Below are 18,073 nucleotides of genomic sequence, written 5' to 3'. Positions count from 1 at the left end.
CAAATGCTTTGTAGAAACAGCCCAACTCTTACCTCACTCTAGGTAAATCTACTCCAACCAATTTTTCTGGTGTTTCCTGAAAAGACAGGATGATTTATTTACACCTCTTTCCTTCACAGAATCAGGAGTGAGGTATTATGATTATCAGTGTTCTTAGGAGTTTACAAATATTTTCTCCCAAAAAGAAAAAAATAACTTTTACCACAGCCTTTTCTACATAGATAAAGACCAGACAGCAGCACCAAATTTAACCAATGTAGACTGAGGCAGCTATTTAATCCTTAATTCTGAAAGACAGTAATTAAATTACATAGTAAAGAGAATACAGGTACTATTAGAAGAGGAAAAGAGAAACAGAGAGGGAGAGAGAGAAGCAAGCAAGATTGTCTACCTATGGCTTCCAGCTGTCTACTCACTAAGATGAAAACAGTTCCCTGTAACATCAACTAAGAAATCTAACAAGATCAATCAATCAACACAAAGTTATTCCCAGAGCTGTGCTAAGTGCTGTAGAGAAATATGAGGGCAGGTTTCTTCCCTAATTTATAATCCAGTTGATGAAAAAAGATTCATTTGTGACATGTGTAGCACACAATACAAGACGGTGGGCGATGGTTTGAAGCACAAGCAGTACACGCTGGAGGAATTCAGGGAACGAGACATGCGTGGAGCTGCCAAAGGGCAGTCACTCAAGTCTTCAGGGAGAGAGGGAGAACTTGGAGGAGGGGAAGGAAAGGAGAGGAAGGGAACCCCAAAGCATGGAGTGAGTGAATGTGCACAGTGCTTGCCCTTCTGTGCCAGAGTTCATATTTAGAAAGAATGAACATAGGACTGAGGAACTACATTGGGCACAGATTAGAGAATCCAAACTGAACAGCCAGAAGGAATCTTGAGACTGAAAAGCAGTGTGATGTAGAAGGAGGGCTGGATTTAAAGTTGGGAAAACCTAGGTCTGAGAACCAACTACTACTTCAGAAACTTGACCTTGAGTAACCTCCCTTTACCTCAGTTTCCTTTTCTGTAAAATGGGATCAACAGTACCCTCCTAACTTCTTCACAGGAATTTGTGAAAATCAAGATATTTAAGAAATGGAAAAGACTTTGTAAACTGCAAAAATGCTGGACAGATGTTTAGATGATTATTGTATTTATTTCCGGCCTGACTCTTTCAATATGTGAGATGAGAAAACTAAGGTCTAGAAAGGTTAAGTAATTTATTAAAATCTAGACTTTTCAATGAACAGGCTGTGCTTTTTCCCTCAACAATGTCATTTCTCCTATGGAAAAACTGGAAAACCATGCAAGGAAATTTAAATGTAAAGCAGTGGGACATAAACCTGTAGACATTCTTCAGTACCATACACACGTGATGAGTGGTGCTTTGAGGCATTTTTCTGACAGTGGCTTGGAAGGAAAAGATACTGGAGCCTCTGAGAATAACTGTTGAAGCAATTCAGGAATGAGGAAATGAAGGTCTGAAATTAGATGGTAAAGACAATAGAGGAAGGAAAGCGAGGTAAGACAAGGCCACCCATAGAATCGGAAATGACAGACAGGAAGCAACTTATAAAAAAAATGTTTTCTGATTAGCTCCTAGTATGCCCTGTTCTAGGCATTGAAAACACAGCAGTGACCAAGATAGACAAGATCCTGGATGTCCTTCAGCTTATATTTTATAGTAAATAGATGATAAAGAAGTAAATAAAATGATTTCAGATGGCAATGAGCTCTTGCAGGAAATAAAACAAGGAATGCGAGAGTGGCTGGGGCAGGATGGCTAGAAGAGAGGGGCTGGGAGTCATTGAGGGGAGTGTCTCAGGCAGGGAACAGTCTGCAGAGACCCCAAGCCTGTATGCCTGGGGGACCCCAAGAAGCCCACAGCGATGCTGGAGAGGAGTGAGTGAGAGGGACGGTGGGAGGAAAGCAGGGCAGACAGCTCACTAGGGACTGAGTTTGGATTTTATTCCAAGTAAGATGGAAAGCCAGGGAAGGTTATAAACCACAGAATGGCATGATCTGATTGATGTTTTAAAAAGATTAGTGTTCACAAAAAGAAAATAAAGAGGAATAGTGTAGCTGCTGAATGGAGAATGAAATGTGAAGGTAGAAAGAGTAGACACCCACTGACCAAATAGGAAGCCCTTGAGTAGGTGAAATACACATTATGTGGGAGGGGACAATGAAGATAAAGTAAAGGGGTCTATTTGGGACATATTTTGAAGGTAGACAAGCAAAAGCGAGTAGTCTATGAAGCAGGATGATAAATTTTGCCATGGGCAAAAGTAGGGAGATTACAAAGACGAAACAGTTAAAAACGAAGTTGAGTTTAGCTTTGCACGTGTTAAATTTGAGGAAGAAGAGAAACATCCAACTAGTGATATCCGCCAAGGGCTGGAAATACAGGACCAGCCACGGATGTAAAGTCAGAGCAACGAAATAAACTTGCGAGTCGTCTAAACCTGCAGATTACAGTTAACACTACAAAAGGTTGTGGAATTTAAACTCATTTTAGGATGATCACTTTGAACTCATAATAGGTTTTAAAGTACATTTTTCTATATATTTAGTATGTGCCCTTATCTTAATAGCCTGTAAATTTGCAAGAATTAAGTCAACAAATGGTTAATCAATCTCTTAAAGTTCTTTCCAGAACCTCTAATTAATTTCTCTATAGTCTGTGTATGTGTGTCTGTGTGTACATGCACACAGATGTGCATCTCGTGTTAGAAATGAAAGAGGTCCAGGAGGAAGAAAGGAACAGTTATCATTTCATATGGAAAAACCAGGAAGTGAATATTTACCAACAGCACAGTCCTATTTAGGCAAGTTCACGAGAGAAAAAAAAAATAAAAAGATTTTCAGTTCTGGGTACGTATCTGCTCTGAGTACATATTTAAGACCTGCAGACCGTTTATCTCTTTTCTCTCAATTTCAGAATTGCCGTTCAGCTCAAAACACGTTTGAATCTTTGATTCAGATCGCTTTGCGCCTAATGAGGCTTAAAATATGGCTTCAGCTCCTTTAGCAAAGTTCTTCTGACTAATAAAGGATTTATGATTTTTCTTTTGTCCTCAGTTGCTATACCTGCCTTTCAGGGACTGCCCTCGTTTTCAAGAACTTGACCGTGAGACTTTGAATTCAGAGGAATTCCAGAAGAGGCTGCATCCTTATAAGGTTAAAAAATAGTGTCATTTATCGGGTGTGTGAGGGCCAAAACAAAGAATGAAGCTCCGGCTTCTTAAAAGTGTGGGAGGAGGGGCCGGCCCAGTGGTGTAGTGGTTAAGTTCACACGCTCTGCTTGGGCGGCCCGGGGTTTGAGGGTTCGGAACCTGGGCACAGACCTACACACCATTCGTCCAGCCATGCTGGGGTGGCATCCCACATACAAATTAGAAGAAGACTGGCACGGGTATTAGCTCAGGATCAATTTTCCTCATCCAAAAAAAAAAAAAAAGTGTAGGAGGAATGTGTTTGCTGGGAGCTGGTTATAGCGATGGTTTAAAATGTTTAACGAGGGTCAGTCATCACTACCTGGTCCCCTTCCCTGTGCTGGAGCCACAAGCTGGTCAAGAAGCCAGTCCATGTCGAATCCTATACCCATGTCTCAGAGGAGCCAAGTGAAAGCACGTGGCTGGATCAGCATAAATGCAAGTCTTAAAATGATCTGCTTATTGAGGTTGAGGGGCTGGGACTATTGTCTTCTGGTACAAAGGATAGCCTTTTTAATTTTATTTATAGATTTTTTTTATTCATAGATTTACTACTATTGAACCATCTTTATATTTTTAGAATCAAGCCCCTTTTAATATGATATTGAATTATTTGTTAATATTTTCCTTAGACCTTTTGCATTGATATTCAAAGTGACATTGCAATATAGTTTTCTTTTGTGGCCAGTCTTCGTCAATATCAATGTTGCACTTAGTTCATAAAAATTTTTTTGGAAGTTTTCTTTCTTTTTCTGTGTTCCAGAACAGTTAAAATAACATTAGAATCATTTACTCTTAAAAAGGTTGGTAGAATTCCTCCATAAAATCATCTGACCCTGGAGCTTTTGTTTTGTTTTGTTTTTTGGAGGGAAGCTCTTTAATAATTATTTCTGTTTAATTTATGGAAATCTTTTTGGGTTAATATTGGCAAATTATATTTTCCTAGAAAATTTATCCACCAGACAAATAATATCTTCCAAAAAGTTTCCCAGAACTTGCTGCCAATGTCATCAGGCAGATAGCTGAGAGGTGGGTCTCATTATCCTGACAATCCAAAAAAAAAAACAGAACCTAAAGAAATGTTTGCATCCCATGCCAATTTCACGTTGACAGCCAGATACCAGGTCCTGTTTCTGCTGCGTATTCCCGGGGTCCTTTGACCTGAGACTTGATTCCCCTTCTCACTGTGGCCACTTATTTACATGTGAGTTTTACTTCACCTACTTGCAAAAACAATTTTAGGCAGTGTACCTCGGTCTAATTCCAGGACAAACCAGGGACATGTAAGGCAGCATTTGCATGCATTTTTAATGTAATAATCAGAACTGATCAATGAGTGTTTGTGCAATTCTTTGGGTTGGCATTATCATAGCCAGTATTACTGGTGCACTTATCTGTGAATAACAGCAGCTCTCAGCAGGGGCAAATCTGCCCCACAGGGAACATTTGGCAACGTTGGAGACATTTTGGGTTGTCACAGTTGAGGGATTAGGGATGATGCTGGCATCGAGTGGGTAGAAGCCAGGGATACTGCTAAGCATCCTATAGTGGGCAGGGCAGCCCTCTACAACAAAGAATTATCCAGCCTGAAATGTCAATAGTGCTGAAGTTGAGACTGTCTGGTGTCGAAACTTTTTTTCCTTCTGTGTGTGTTTCAGGATTTTATAGAAACCTTGCCAAAACTTTCAGGATACCATAGCCAGGACCTTTTTGGAATTTGGAGTAAAGTCTACGACCCCTTATTTTGTGAGGTAAAAGAAAAAATATCAAAGATTAACTTGCAATCTGATTTTATGACTTATGCCTATTTTGAAACAGATGGATACAATTTCTTTTGCTTTTTCATAAATGTATTACTTATACTTCCTTTGACATTGAAATGTAATTTAAGACTTCTTTATGTTAACGTGAAAATTCTAGCTTCTTCTCTCCGTTATTTATGTTTTCACCCTTTAGAAAATTGCAAGCAAAATTGCTTTACTTCTATGGCTTGGCACGCATTTACTTATTTTTCAGTCACTCAGGAATGCTGGACTCCTGTCATGGATTTTAATGAAAAAAGCAATGTTATTTCACAGAAAGAGAAAAAAATTACCTGATTTCTAGATATAGAAATAAGCAAGCCAACTTTTAGTCAGACTATTGAAATTGGCTTATTGGAAAAGAATCTCTTCCTTGCTGCACAGTGGATATGAAACAACCTTTCTACCTAGATAAATCACTGTTGAGTTTTTCAAGGCTGCATGGTGTTTTTCACTCACCGTGCTCCACCTGCTGGCCAAAAGGGGTACTCTATCATCCTGTTTTCCCAACCAGTTCACTGAATCCTGGGGCAAAATTTTGACCCCCCACCCGCTTGACTCATATCCACTTCTGATTTTGAGGTCATCATGAGTGTCTGGGGGCAGCAATTACTCTCATAGTTCCGTCTCAATACCAGATGGCGCAGTTTGCCCCTCTGCATGACAAGAGTTCATTGACCCAAGGACACACTGCGCTCTCAATATTTTCACTTTATTATCAACATCTGTTTCGAGGAAGATTTGTTAGTCTTATAAAAGACTCTTCAATGGAGACAAGAGCCCACATTTTGGTTCCAGTCTTGATTTTTTTCTTTCTTCCTTACTACAGTTTAATCTGAGCTATTCCCTCTTGTGGTCATGGTGTATGGTTTCTTTTTTCTTTTTCTTTTGTTCCCACTTCTTTCTTCTGTAGGCCACTGCCCTTGGGTCTCCTCTTTCATGAATTCTCTCTGTCTCAATCTTGTCTTTGAAACTGGGGGAATCTTAATCAACTCTTCATAGCAGGTAATAAGTATTGGCACAGGGTCTCGACCTGTCCTGCTGTACAGCTATTCATCCATTTAACAAATGTTCAGCAAGTGCCTTCTGTGTGCAAGAGGCAGACTTTCCCCAAGAGTCCGTGAACCAGATGCTGAGGGGAAAGGGGGAATATTATGGAAGGCTCCTGAAATTTATGACCTCTCCCAGCTGTCCTCTCAGGCCCATCATTCAGCTTTTAAGGAAACATCATCTAACTCTGTCAGCTTTACCTTCCCCACAGGTTACTAGAGAGATTTCCAAACCTCTCATAAAGGAATGAGGTACATTCTTGCCCTCCTGCACCCTAACTCTGCAAAATAGCAATCACCAGGTTGATTTAAGGGCTGATTCCTTAAAGCTAAAAGCTATGGACTTGGTAGGAAGGGGCAAATTAGTTTCTGTGTATTTTTCTCCTGAACATCAATACCACTACTTATCACAAAGTAAATTTTTCCTAGAAAGAAATGGCAGGACAATAAAGGCTGGACCCAGTAGTTCTTGTGGGAAAAAGAGGGTAAAAAGTCAACAAAGAGGACAATCAGAAATAAAAATACACATTTTCCTCCTTTTTCTTTACTACAGAGTGTTCACAATTTCACTTTACCCTCCTGGGCCACGGAGGACACCCTGACTAAGTTGAGAGAATTATCAGAATTGTCCCTTCTGTCCCTCTACGGAATTCACAAGCAGAAAGAGAAATCGAGACTGCAGGGGGGTAAGTATACAAAGAAATGGGGGGAGTGTGCTGGATTTGTGGTTGAGTGATCGGAGTCTGAGTCCCACCACCAGTCAGCTATGTGACCTTGGACAAGGCATTTAATCACTCCTGCACCAGTTTCCAATCTGTGAAATGGGGATAATAATGATACCCACTTCATAGGTGGTGAGGATTAAAATGAATGTATGTATTCAAAAGGCTTAGGACAAACAGTACCTGGTACATTATACACTGTCAATAAACATTATGTGTTATTATAGTCGTCAATATTATCTACTCTGGGTCTTAGTTTTCCCCTCTGGAAAAGGAAAGCTTTGGGATAAGCTAAATGATACTTGTAATCTTTCTGGAATAAAGAATCAAGGATTTCATATATGAGCCCCATAAAAATCAGTTGTGTCTGGTGGCCTATAGGATGAATTTTTCAAGTAGGAGGTATGAATAAAGCGGTTTGTTTTCCTGAAACCCTTGGTGGTAGCCATTGTTAAAGTTGATAAAACATATTTGACAGGCTAATTATGTTCTGTAAATTAATACGTATTTCGATTGACAAGTTTATGACACAGCTTGAATTTTTCCATTGATGTTAAAAGATGTTTATTTCTCAGTGATGCCTCTTCTCAGCTGGATTTGGCACTTCATAGCATAAGGCACCTTATCCTAATGAAGCTAGACCCGGGTAAGAGGATGCCAAGCTCTTGTAATCAGTACAGGTGGTACAAGAAAGAAGCCAGGACCAAGCAGGATGGAGGTAGATGCTAAGGCTTCTGAAGGCAGCTGGGTGGGCAGGCCAGGACATCAGAGTGTGTCAGGTTCAGGTATGGTTAATGTAGGCATTAAAACTAAGGATGGAGAGCAAGAGGAGGTCCATTATGTCAGGTTGACATAACAATGAAGCAATTCTAAGCCACAGGAGATGTTCCAAGTTATGTACTCCAGACAATGTGAGGGGAATGGTACAATCACATCAGAACTCCAGCCATTGCCAGACCCCTACTCAGCATGGGGTCAGGACAAGTTCAGCAGAACCCCAGGAGAACACATAGAGGCAAAGCATCCTGGGCGTTGGACCAGACTAGGAGGATGTTCACTCAGGTCTGCATAGCTAGAGAAAGAATTCAAATCACTAACCAGGAGAGGAGTCCTTATAGCTATAGAAGCAGATATAAAGACTGAGGCAAGCTGTCACCTGGAGGACAGCTAATGAGGTGTGAAGTTAGGATGGTCGGGAGCAACTGCATAGGAGGTGAGCAAAGTAGCTTAGGACAAATAATTTAGGACAGTGGTCATCAACAATGTGAGGATGTTGCAGACTGGCTGTTAGAGAAGTCCCACTTGCATGGCACAGAGGCAGCCCCAAGAGAAATGTTCAAGTCCTGACTCCATGCTAAGGGCATGAGTAACAAGACCCAGCCCTTGGGGAAGGGAAAGCATCCAGAGATGAGTCTTAGACGGAACCTGATATGTTGGAGGAAATGACCAGGCAGGATACAGCCTGTATGTAGGGACAGAGCCCAGGAAACATTTCAGTCTTATGTCCTAAACAGCAAAGGATGCAGAGTGTGGAATTGGGCCCCATTGGCTACACAAGCTCCGGGCCTCAATCCTCGAGCACCAGGTGCCGGCAGTATGACTCAGTCCCCAGCCCCATCACACGGTTGAGGCAGGACTCTTGATTCATTTCCCCCAACTTAGTCATGATAGGCTCAGGAATTCATCCTGAGGAATTCACTGCTCACAACGCACTCCATGGACCAGCAACATCAGCATCACCTAGCATCTGGCTAGAAATGCAGAATCTCAGGCCCCACCTCAGATCAGCTGAATCAGAGTCTGCATTTTAACAAAATCCTCAGGTACCTCACGGACATTAAAGTTTCCGAAGCACTTCTCTACATGTAAGAGGTGGTGAAGAAAAGGGCAGGGGAAGCCAGGCTGGAGTTGACAATGATCTAATAATAGATGCAGGGGTTTGTATCAGAATAAAAGATGGGCTTTATCCTAACAGCTTACTTGTTTCCTCTTTTTTTCCTTTGGCCACTAGAGATTGCATTTTGGGGAAGTGACTTCCCCTCCCTGGGTCTCAGTTTCCCCATCTGATGAGAGCATTAAACTAGATTCTGTCTCTAAGAGTCCTTCCCTAAGGTGTTCTTTCAGTCTTGGACTCTAAAGGCTGGCAACCGTGTGAACGCACCTGTCCTGTTTTCTGGAGGAAGTCCAGTGCTATTGATGAGCCAGGAAATTGTCTCCTGAGTGTCCTGCCAAAACACAAGCTCAACCTATTGTTCAGATCTGGCTAGGCAAGAGGGATTTCATCAGCTACGTGCTTATTGAATGATGAAGCGGCTGAACACAATCCTGCAGAGGAAACATGTATTGCCTGGGTGACACAGAGTCACACGGAACATCAGGACTTTGACCAGCATCTTTCCCCTTTTGCCAAAACTTTTGTTCCATCAGTTGGTTTCGGGGTGACATTGTTCAGTAATATCCTCCCGCCACCTCCCTGCTATACAAACACACACAGGCACCAGAAAATCCCTATGGCTCATTTAGGAATATATAGTTGGTCATATCTGTGTTAATGGAAACCTCTTCTTGCTCTAGACCAGGGATTGGCAAACTGCACCCTGCAGTCCAACTCTAGCACACTGTCTACTTTTTGGTAAATAAAATGTTATTGAAACTCAGCCACCCTCATTCATTTAGGTAGTGTCTATGGCTGTTTTTGGTCACCAGAAAGTGAACAATTGTGCAGACCATATGGCCTACAAAACCCAAAATATTTACTATTTGGCCCTTTACAGAAAAAATGTCAACCCCTGCTGTAGCCCAAGAGTAAGGGAAGTGAAGTTTATGTCTTCCAAGCAGTGGTATTTTGTCTAGTTTATGCAGATTTAATAAATGATGCAACAGGGAACTCAGAAGCTAGCTGATGCTACAGTGTGGCCTAATGATTAAGAGCAAGAGTTTTGAAGAAGGACATACCGGGTTCAGCCCCTCTGCTTACAAGTTGTGTCATCTTGGACAAGTCACTGAACCTCTCTGAGCCTCAGTTTCCCCACCTATAAATCACAATTATTGGCATGCCAGACTGGGGATAATCGTGATAATTACCCCTAGTTTCTCCTGGGACAAGGTGAACAATCACCCCAGAACCAAGGGCGGATATCACGTTCCGTTATCAACGCTGAAGGCTGCTGCAAAGGTACCTGTTGACGAAGGACAAGTTGCCAACAGGACAATATGGCTGTCATGACTCCCAGGAACCTGGCCGCAGAGTTTAGTACCAACGTGGCACGAAGATCAAGCTAAAGTCCCTAAAGAGCTCCCAGAGGGTAACCTTCTCTGGGACAGAAAGCTGTAGACCTGTTGGAGATGTAGCATCCAGCTTCTTCTATTCATAGCCAAGGAAGCCCCAGCATCTACAGAAAGAGCAGATCACCTCCCTCCGTAATTAACCCTTTACTGTGCTTATTGGTATAAACAGTCTCTTCCTACTGTTTTATGATGTTTTTGAGGACAGAAACCATGTCTAATTCACCTAGCATGGTATTTGGCCCATCGTAGCTGCTTGGTGTGTGTTTTCTGAGTGGACCCCAGAGCCTGGGATTATAGTCAGTCTGTTCACATCAGTGCCCTACTCATTACAAAAAAAATACAACTGGTCATCCTTAAGCCAGGAGAACACATGTATGGTAGAGACAACACCAAACACAGACACAAGGAGTCTTCAGGGGATGAATGTGGAAGTCCCTGAGGCAAAATGTCCTCAAAACAGCCCCTGGCACCACAACGTACCCTTCAGCCTTCAGTGTCTGCAAACAGTATGGAGACTTTGAGTCGTGCCTCTGCCTTTCCATCACCTCAGGAACAACAAATGTGAAAGGCCAAAGCTCTCCTCTGCTGAAGACAGATGGAGCCCTCAGACGCAAGCTAAAGATGCTGGCTGCCCCCCTAATAGTGACACCCAGCGTAACCTGGAGGAATGGCCCACAGAAAACAGTCCATGACCAGTGCAGACATCCAGAGAGCTGCTGTCTCCCATGGCCTCTCACAGGTCTGACTGCCAGAGTGGAAGCAAGAGGGATGAAGACAGAGAAGTACATGCCATGCTGTTATTTCAGGCTGGCCCTGGAGAAGAGCATTGGCTAGCAACTGTCTGAAAAAGCCATCTGAAATTCCTTCCAAGTTCTCAGCCTCCTAACTCAAGCTTTAACACAGCCTGGTCTAGTAGAGTTCCACTGTGCCAGTCCAGCTCTCTTTCCCCAGCTGTGCGAGTCACTTAACGTCTCTGGGCCTCAGCTTCCTCACCTATACATGGGGGATAGAAGTCAGGATTCAGTAAAATAATGTATGTAAATCACACTGCGAACACACAGCAGATACTCAACCAAAATTAGTTCTTTCCTTCTCTTCTTAAGTCTTGAGAATCATGGCAGAGGGAATCACTAAGTATGAATTAACAAAAAGATTTGTGAACTGAAATATAAGACCATGTTTGGTTCAGCTCCATTGTCGATCTGTCTTCTTTAAGGTGTCCTGGTTGGTGAAATCCTCAATCACATGAAGAGTGCAACTCAGCCATCCAACCACAGAAAACTTGTCATGTATTCTGCGGTAAGTATTTTTGTCTCCACTCAAATCCGTTTGTTCAAGTGTGTGATCTCTTTGAGCAGGTGGCCTCACTGTCTTCATCTTTATTTCCCTACAGCCCAGTAAATGGTAGACACCTGTTCAAAGCTTTTAAAATTAAATATATAGTTCTGGCCCTTGAGGAATTTACAATCTAATGCTGACAAGAAGACAAGTAAACACACAGACGCTGTACAAAGCAGTGTAGAAGCGCTACAGAAGCCAGTGCTTCGGTGCCTCCGAGGAGGAAAACATCCCTTTTGTTCCAGACTAAAGCCAGGGCAGCAACAGGAGAGGCAAAGTGGCAGCAGGCTTATGAGGAAAGCTGCGTGTACAGGACTGGGTGATGACTTGGAGCGTGGGTGGAGGGCAATGACGTGGAAGGTGAAGCCGCAGATGAAGGCTATGTTTCAAGCCTCAATGATGGGAAGAAGGGTGGAACCATTAACAAAGGTGGTCTTGGGCCAGGTGAATGTACCGATTGGGTTGGAAATGCCAGAGGGCGTCCAAGTGGAAAACTCCAGATGGCAAAGGGGCTAGAAGAGGGAAAGAGAAAGAGAGCTGCATCCTGAAGTTAGAGCTGCAATTGGGTGCAGAAAGAAAAAAGAGAGAAATCTTGGAGAAGACTTCCATCATGGAGCAGGAGGCAGGGCAAGAGGCATAGTTGGGGAGAATTCTAGGGATGTATCATGGCTAAAATGGTGTCTGTGGAGTCTGGGATGAGCAAGGAAACAAGACACAGTATGAAGACTTAGTCTCTCACCCACTGTCTCCATCACAGAGGATTTCTCAGATGTGGTTTGGCTGGAGAAAGCCATGTTTTCATTCTACAAGATGAAGGAAGAGGTGATTAAAGATATGGGGAAGGTTTTTTGTCATCTGGGGTTCTAAATGGTCTAGACTACAGAAAGAGCCCATGGAGGGAACAGAGTGTAGTCCTTTCTGGAGAGAGATAGACCTGGAATTAGTCAATTCTGCCAGGTTTTCTAATGACTAATCTGGTTCCCAGTTCTAACTTTTTGTGTGACTTCTGGCAAGTCATACATGTCTAACTCCATTTCTTTCTCTAGTAAATCGTTTCTAACCCCTTTTGAAGATGTGTACACTGCCATACGGTTTAGGCAAACAAGTGTTATGCCCATTTTGTAGAAATGGAAGTTGAGGATTTCTTAAGATTAGGTAGCTAGTCAGCGGCAAAACTGGGACTGAAAACCAGTCCCCTATGCCTTCCAGCCACTCTGTGATAAACCTTTAACAATTATTTTTAAGCTACACATTCTACTTCCTTACATTTTATCCTCTGTAAACATTCATAACCTCATGTATTCTTTCCCAACTTTAAAATTGCAGATGACTCTAATCTATAGGAAAAAATACAATCTAGCATTAATGTGTTCCAAAACATTTTAAAATCTAATGAAAATCAATGAAACAAGCTAAGACAGAGATATATTCTACTGGGAAAAGACATGGGACAAAATCAGAAGACTTGGCTCAAATTTACTTTCTTCCACTTTAGGGTTAAATGGCATTAAGCAAGTTACTTAATTTCTCTGGGTCTCAGTTCGTCTTTTTTTTTTTTTTTAAGATTTTATTTTATTTATTTTTTCCTCCCCAAAGCCCTAGTAGATTGTTATATGTCATAGCTGCACCTCATTCTAGTTGCTGTATGTGGGACGCAGCCTCAGCATGGCCGGAGAAGCGGTGCGTCGGTGCGCGCCCGGGATCCAAACCTGCGCCGCCAGCAGCGGAGCGCACGCACTTAACCGCCAAGCCACCGGGCCGGCCCTCAGTTCGTCTTTAAAAAGGAAATAATGATATGTGTATCAATCTTACTGCCTAGCACACAACAGAGGCTCAACCAAAATTAATTCTTCCCCTCTCTACTTCTTAAGTCATTGGAAGTATGGGAAATTAATTGAATCAGAAACCATTAGGGTGCCCTACAAGCGCTTAATACATACCTATTGAAAGTAAACGTGAACCAAAGGTGAAAATCAAAAATGATTTGTTTCCAATCTCTGTAGCATGACACTACTGTGAGTGGCCTGCAGATGGCGCTAGATGTTTACAATGGAATCCTTCCTCCCTATGCTTCTTGCCACTTAATGGAATTGTACTTCGAGAAGGGGTAAGTATCTAAGAGGTACTTTTCAAAATTAGTATCACTGGACCCCAGGTTTTGTTATTATTATTTTTATTGTTGGCTTAGGGGTTGTTTTGTCTGTCTATTTGGTTGGTGTGATTTGGTTTTATATTCAGAGGGAAGAACGTTGGTGACTAACAATATCTTTGCTACTCGTGACTCCTTTTTCCTCTTTCCTCCTTTCTGATGAAGACTTTTACTGGGAAATAATGTACAGACACAGTAGATTAAAAATTTGAGAGAGCTACCCTAAGTGACAGAAATTATATTTTTAAAAAGAGATTAAGGAGTTCTAAGAAGTATATAGACATTACACTGTTCTCTTAGAAAACTCAGGCTGATAGAAGATGCCAAGAGAAAAATAAAGTTTGTTGATGGTTATATTATAATGTTCTTTCGATTAAAGACTTCAAACATATCCACGCAGCTTCTGGTGATTCATATCCACCAGTTAAGATTCTTCAAACACAACTTCCGAGCAGCATTTACCACTTTGCAACCTGGTGTGGCCCTCCCCAGCTGACTAAGCTCGGCTTGAACCCACTGGAAAGACTAAGGTTAGAGTGAGCAAATTCCTTAGTTTACCCAGACTCAAGGGGTTCCCAGAACACGAGTTTCCTTGTTAAAACCAGGAAAGTCCTGAGCAAACCAGGAAGAGTTGGTCACCATAGCCAACGTCACACAAAAAATGTATATCTGCTGTGACACTGACGTTTTTATTGGAAGGAAGAAGGAGGAGGTGTTTTGGGCAAGTCACCAGACCTTGTGGGATATTATTGGTAGAATGAGATCAAGGAAGGGGCTGAGTCAGGGCAGTGACCCCAGAGTTTGTTTCAGGGTTGGTTGTGGAGATACATTTTGCCCCCCCTCCCAAGGCATTCACAACAGCTGCAGGCAGGAGCAGCTTGACTGTGCAGTAACATAGGGCCCTGTGCTCAGAAGACCCCATGCTTGATTTAATGATCTGCTGATGCCATCTTAAAATTCTTAATAATTTTTAAACAAGGGGCCCTGCATTTCTTTTTGCAAATTGTGTAGTCCCGGCTGTAGGTTTCCAGCCCCCTGGATTTGTAGAGTAGGAAAGTAGCAGCACAGAAGCCTCATCCTCAACCAACATCCTCACTGCTTACAAAGGAAGTGAGTCTCGCAGTTAGGGAAGGGTAGGTTCATCCTTTATTGAACCTCTAACCGCGTGCCACGCACAATAAGATAGAACTAAAATGTGGTCTTAGCTAACTTTGCTCTCAAATATCTAGAGTTAGGGTGGAGAGGCAATGCCCACAACACGGAGAAGAGCCAAACAGAGCAGAAAATGGGAACGAGAAGACTGTAGACATAAAGTGCTCTCTTAATAACAAGCCCTGCATAAGTCTGTCCCTTTGAAGGCCCATTCTAGGCAGAGTTAATAAATCCAGTGAAAATTCCAGAATCAGTTCTAGGAGTAGGCACTATCTCTTTGGGGATAAGACAAAAGAAGCTGCCCACTTTACTAGAAGCTCTCTCCTCTCTGGTTTCTGCACCCCGGTGGTCCTGAGCCTGCTTCTATTTAGGGCACTGCAATTATTTTGTCCCACTGAATCGCTTTCTCTCACCACCTTGAGTAAATCCATGTTATGAATCAAGTGTGGGGTATTTTTCAACTGAGAGACATTGACATACAGAAAAAAAATTAACCAAAAGCCACTCACAGGTGGAAGTCAAGTTTGTTGTTATATTGAGATTTTTTTAACCATCCGGAGAAATATCAAAAGTTAAATTTGCTTTTAAATTAGGAACAAGGAGGATCCAAGTTAGCAAATACTGTATATGCCTGCACATGAGGTGATCCTGAGTGTAAAGGGATCCCATTTTTTCCTTACAAGAAAATAACAAAAGAGACAGGAAGACACAATTTTTAGATTTTTAGGCATCTTAAATATATAAATTTTTAAGATTGTAGATAAGATAGCTAAATATAGTCTTAAAATATTTAATTTTTAGTTAGGTACATAAATTTAAAATCATATCCTGTATAAAATAATTCACTAAGTTAAAAAATATTGCTTCTCTCCGCTTTTTCATTTTATGAAACACTTTTATCCAAACTCTTTGTATGTATCTTAACTTGTGTCTTGACCACTAGAGCCAATTTTGAGTCCCCTAAAACTTTTCCAAATGTATTAACTAATAAGACTGCTGTACAAATGAACCTCAACTTCTCAGAGGCTTAACCCAATGGAGATTTATTTCTCACTCACCTAACAGTCCAGTGCAGATGTTCCTGGCCAATAGGAGGTAAGTCACCCATGGTGTGATTCATGGGGTGAATTCAGTGATTCAGGGACCCGGGTTTCATCTTTTGAAGCTACAGTTTTCAAGAGTGCTCTGGTTACTCTTGTAGAAAGAAATGAGAGGGCAGAGAAGGCAACTTGCTTATCAACCACCTCAGCCCAGAAGGGGCACATATCACTTCCACTCTCCTTCTACTGGCTAAAATTAGTCACTTGGTCCCTTCTAGGTGCAAGGGAGTCTGGGAAATGTAGTCACTTCTCAGCCATATCTCTATTCCATGGAAAGAGAATCGTGAATTTTGGTGGACTATTAGCCATCTTTGTCATATCATCTTGAGTTAAAGATGCTGTCACTGGGAAAGTTATCCCAGGATATAAGTACTCATTCATATAATATTAGAGAAGTTTTTAAAAACATATCTTATAAGAGAATATTTGCAGTTACTACTGTTTATATGGCTTTCTAAGGTGACGTTTTAAAAGGCTTGTTTATAACAATATCCAAAAGTTGCAATTGTGTGGTTTTTACCCCAAGAAGGATCACTAAATCCTATTTGAATTTCTCTCTTGCCTCTTTGGAGAATGACTTCCATAAGCCCCTCATACTAGCTTTACAAGGTTAGTTTAGGCCAATGGTCCCTCCTGAAACAGTACATTGTTTTTTGAAGTAAAGTATTGAGAAAAGCCTCCTTAATATGAGAGAATGTAAGGACTTGAATATACACCCAGCCCCTCTCTCTGAGGTATAATTTTGATAAAGTCTTGCTGTATGTTCAAGCACATATGTTATATATTACTCAATTCCATGTTTATGACCTGGTTAAGGAGAAGGGAGATAGATTCATTCAGGGGAAAGACTGAAAATTACTGAGAGAAGAAAAGAGAGAAAAGGAAGGAGCAAATGAAAAGCGTGAAAGGGAGAAAATCGGAGAAAAAAGCCCCAAACCCCACCTGCCCCCCACTTCTTACTCAAAGGCTCATCAAATCACCCGCAAACCCCCCAACTGTTGCCTCTCAGCTCCTCCTCTGATTAAGCATCCTATTCCCCACCTCCTATGTCGCTGGTCATCTAGCAAACCAGCCCTCCTATTTCCACTCTCCAGAACCAGCCCACCTGCCCCAATCTCCCTGTTCCCACACCTAAGTTGGCTAAAATCTACTCTTTCCCATAAATTCTTCTGTTAGTCCCTCAACTCACATGTTACAGGCCAGCTGGAAAGAAATTCAGTGGCAGTTCAACAACACAGAACTTATAGAGCTGTCTGCTCTCCTTTCCTTCGCTTCCTCCACCAGGGAGTACTTCGTAGAGATGCACTATCGGAATGAGACGCAGCACGAGCCACATCCTCTCACGTTGCCGGGCTGCACCCCGAGCTGTCCTCTGACAAAATTTGCTGAGCTGGTTGCCCCTGTGATCCCCCAAGACTGGTCCACGGAGTGTATGACCACGAGCAACCACCAAGGTACTGAGGACATTATGGATTAGAGTGTATGCAGAGCTCTGCAGAAAGGGCACAATGCCCTTTCTCCAGGCCAATGGTGCTTTGAGAATATAACTTGGCCATCACCCCCAGCTTTGAGGGAAATGGGTTTTGGGTGATAATTGTATGTTCTAGGGACCCCTGACTTCAGGCAATTCCTACCTCTCTACCTAGCCTTGCCCTCACTTGCCTAAACCTTGACTTGGTTTTTTTCAGTGTTAATACAAAAGGGCATCAGTGCCAAATATAATCAGAGATAAAGCTTAGATCAAAGTTCTTGGGGCTGCCATGAGCTATATGATTGGTCACACAGGACCTTTTGTTGTTCAAGGACTCCCAGATTTTGTTTGAGCAGGATTAAATGAGGCTTTTCCTTAAGTGTCTGAAGTGGAACAGATTTCAAACAAAATCCACAATCTAGGGTGAGAACAAGGAAGGGAAGACTTTAATCCTAGGCTAATGGGCAAAGGACCAACTTACCCATTCGTTCCAGCCTTCTCACAAGGAGAGGCAAAGAAACGAGATACAGTGGAGAGATCCGGAGAAATCGTACACTGGGAAACTGGTACTCTCTCTTTATATTTATGTTAAAACATATGGGGAGGCAGAGCTGAAAATAAATACCTCTTTGTATCCTTTGGCCCTGGAAAATTCATGTTATTTTTGACGAAACCAAAATCAAACTTTCCGTAACTTTCCGTAAAACTTTGTGTATAATACCTATGACAGATCTTGGAGTACATACCTCATAGCAAATAAATAATTTGATGAGAGCAAGATAATCAGGCACAA

At 42.0% G+C, this 18,073-nt stretch overlaps 1 protein-coding gene across 1 annotated transcript in view; it reads left to right on the top strand.

The window, feature by feature from the left end:
* ACP3 (acid phosphatase 3) overlaps positions 1-18,073 on the top strand; it is a 47,854-nt gene that overhangs the window by 17,472 nt on the left and 12,309 nt on the right. Inside the window, exons 5-10 of the mRNA XM_058553121.1 lie at positions 3,076-3,174; positions 4,868-4,960; positions 6,614-6,746; positions 11,287-11,369; positions 13,412-13,515; positions 17,094-17,263. Coding sequence (XP_058409104.1) covers positions 3,076-3,174; positions 4,868-4,960; positions 6,614-6,746; positions 11,287-11,369; positions 13,412-13,515; positions 17,094-17,263 — 682 coding nt within the window. The remainder of the gene's footprint in view (positions 1-3,075; positions 3,175-4,867; positions 4,961-6,613; positions 6,747-11,286; positions 11,370-13,411; positions 13,516-17,093; positions 17,264-18,073) is intronic.

The sequence above is a fragment of the Diceros bicornis genome, chromosome 2, assembly GCF_020826845.1.
Source record: "Diceros bicornis minor isolate mBicDic1 chromosome 2, mDicBic1.mat.cur, whole genome shotgun sequence".
In the NCBI taxonomy this organism is placed as follows: domain Eukaryota; kingdom Metazoa; phylum Chordata; class Mammalia; order Perissodactyla; family Rhinocerotidae; genus Diceros; species Diceros bicornis.
This window is presented reverse-complemented; position numbering and strand designations above follow the sequence as displayed.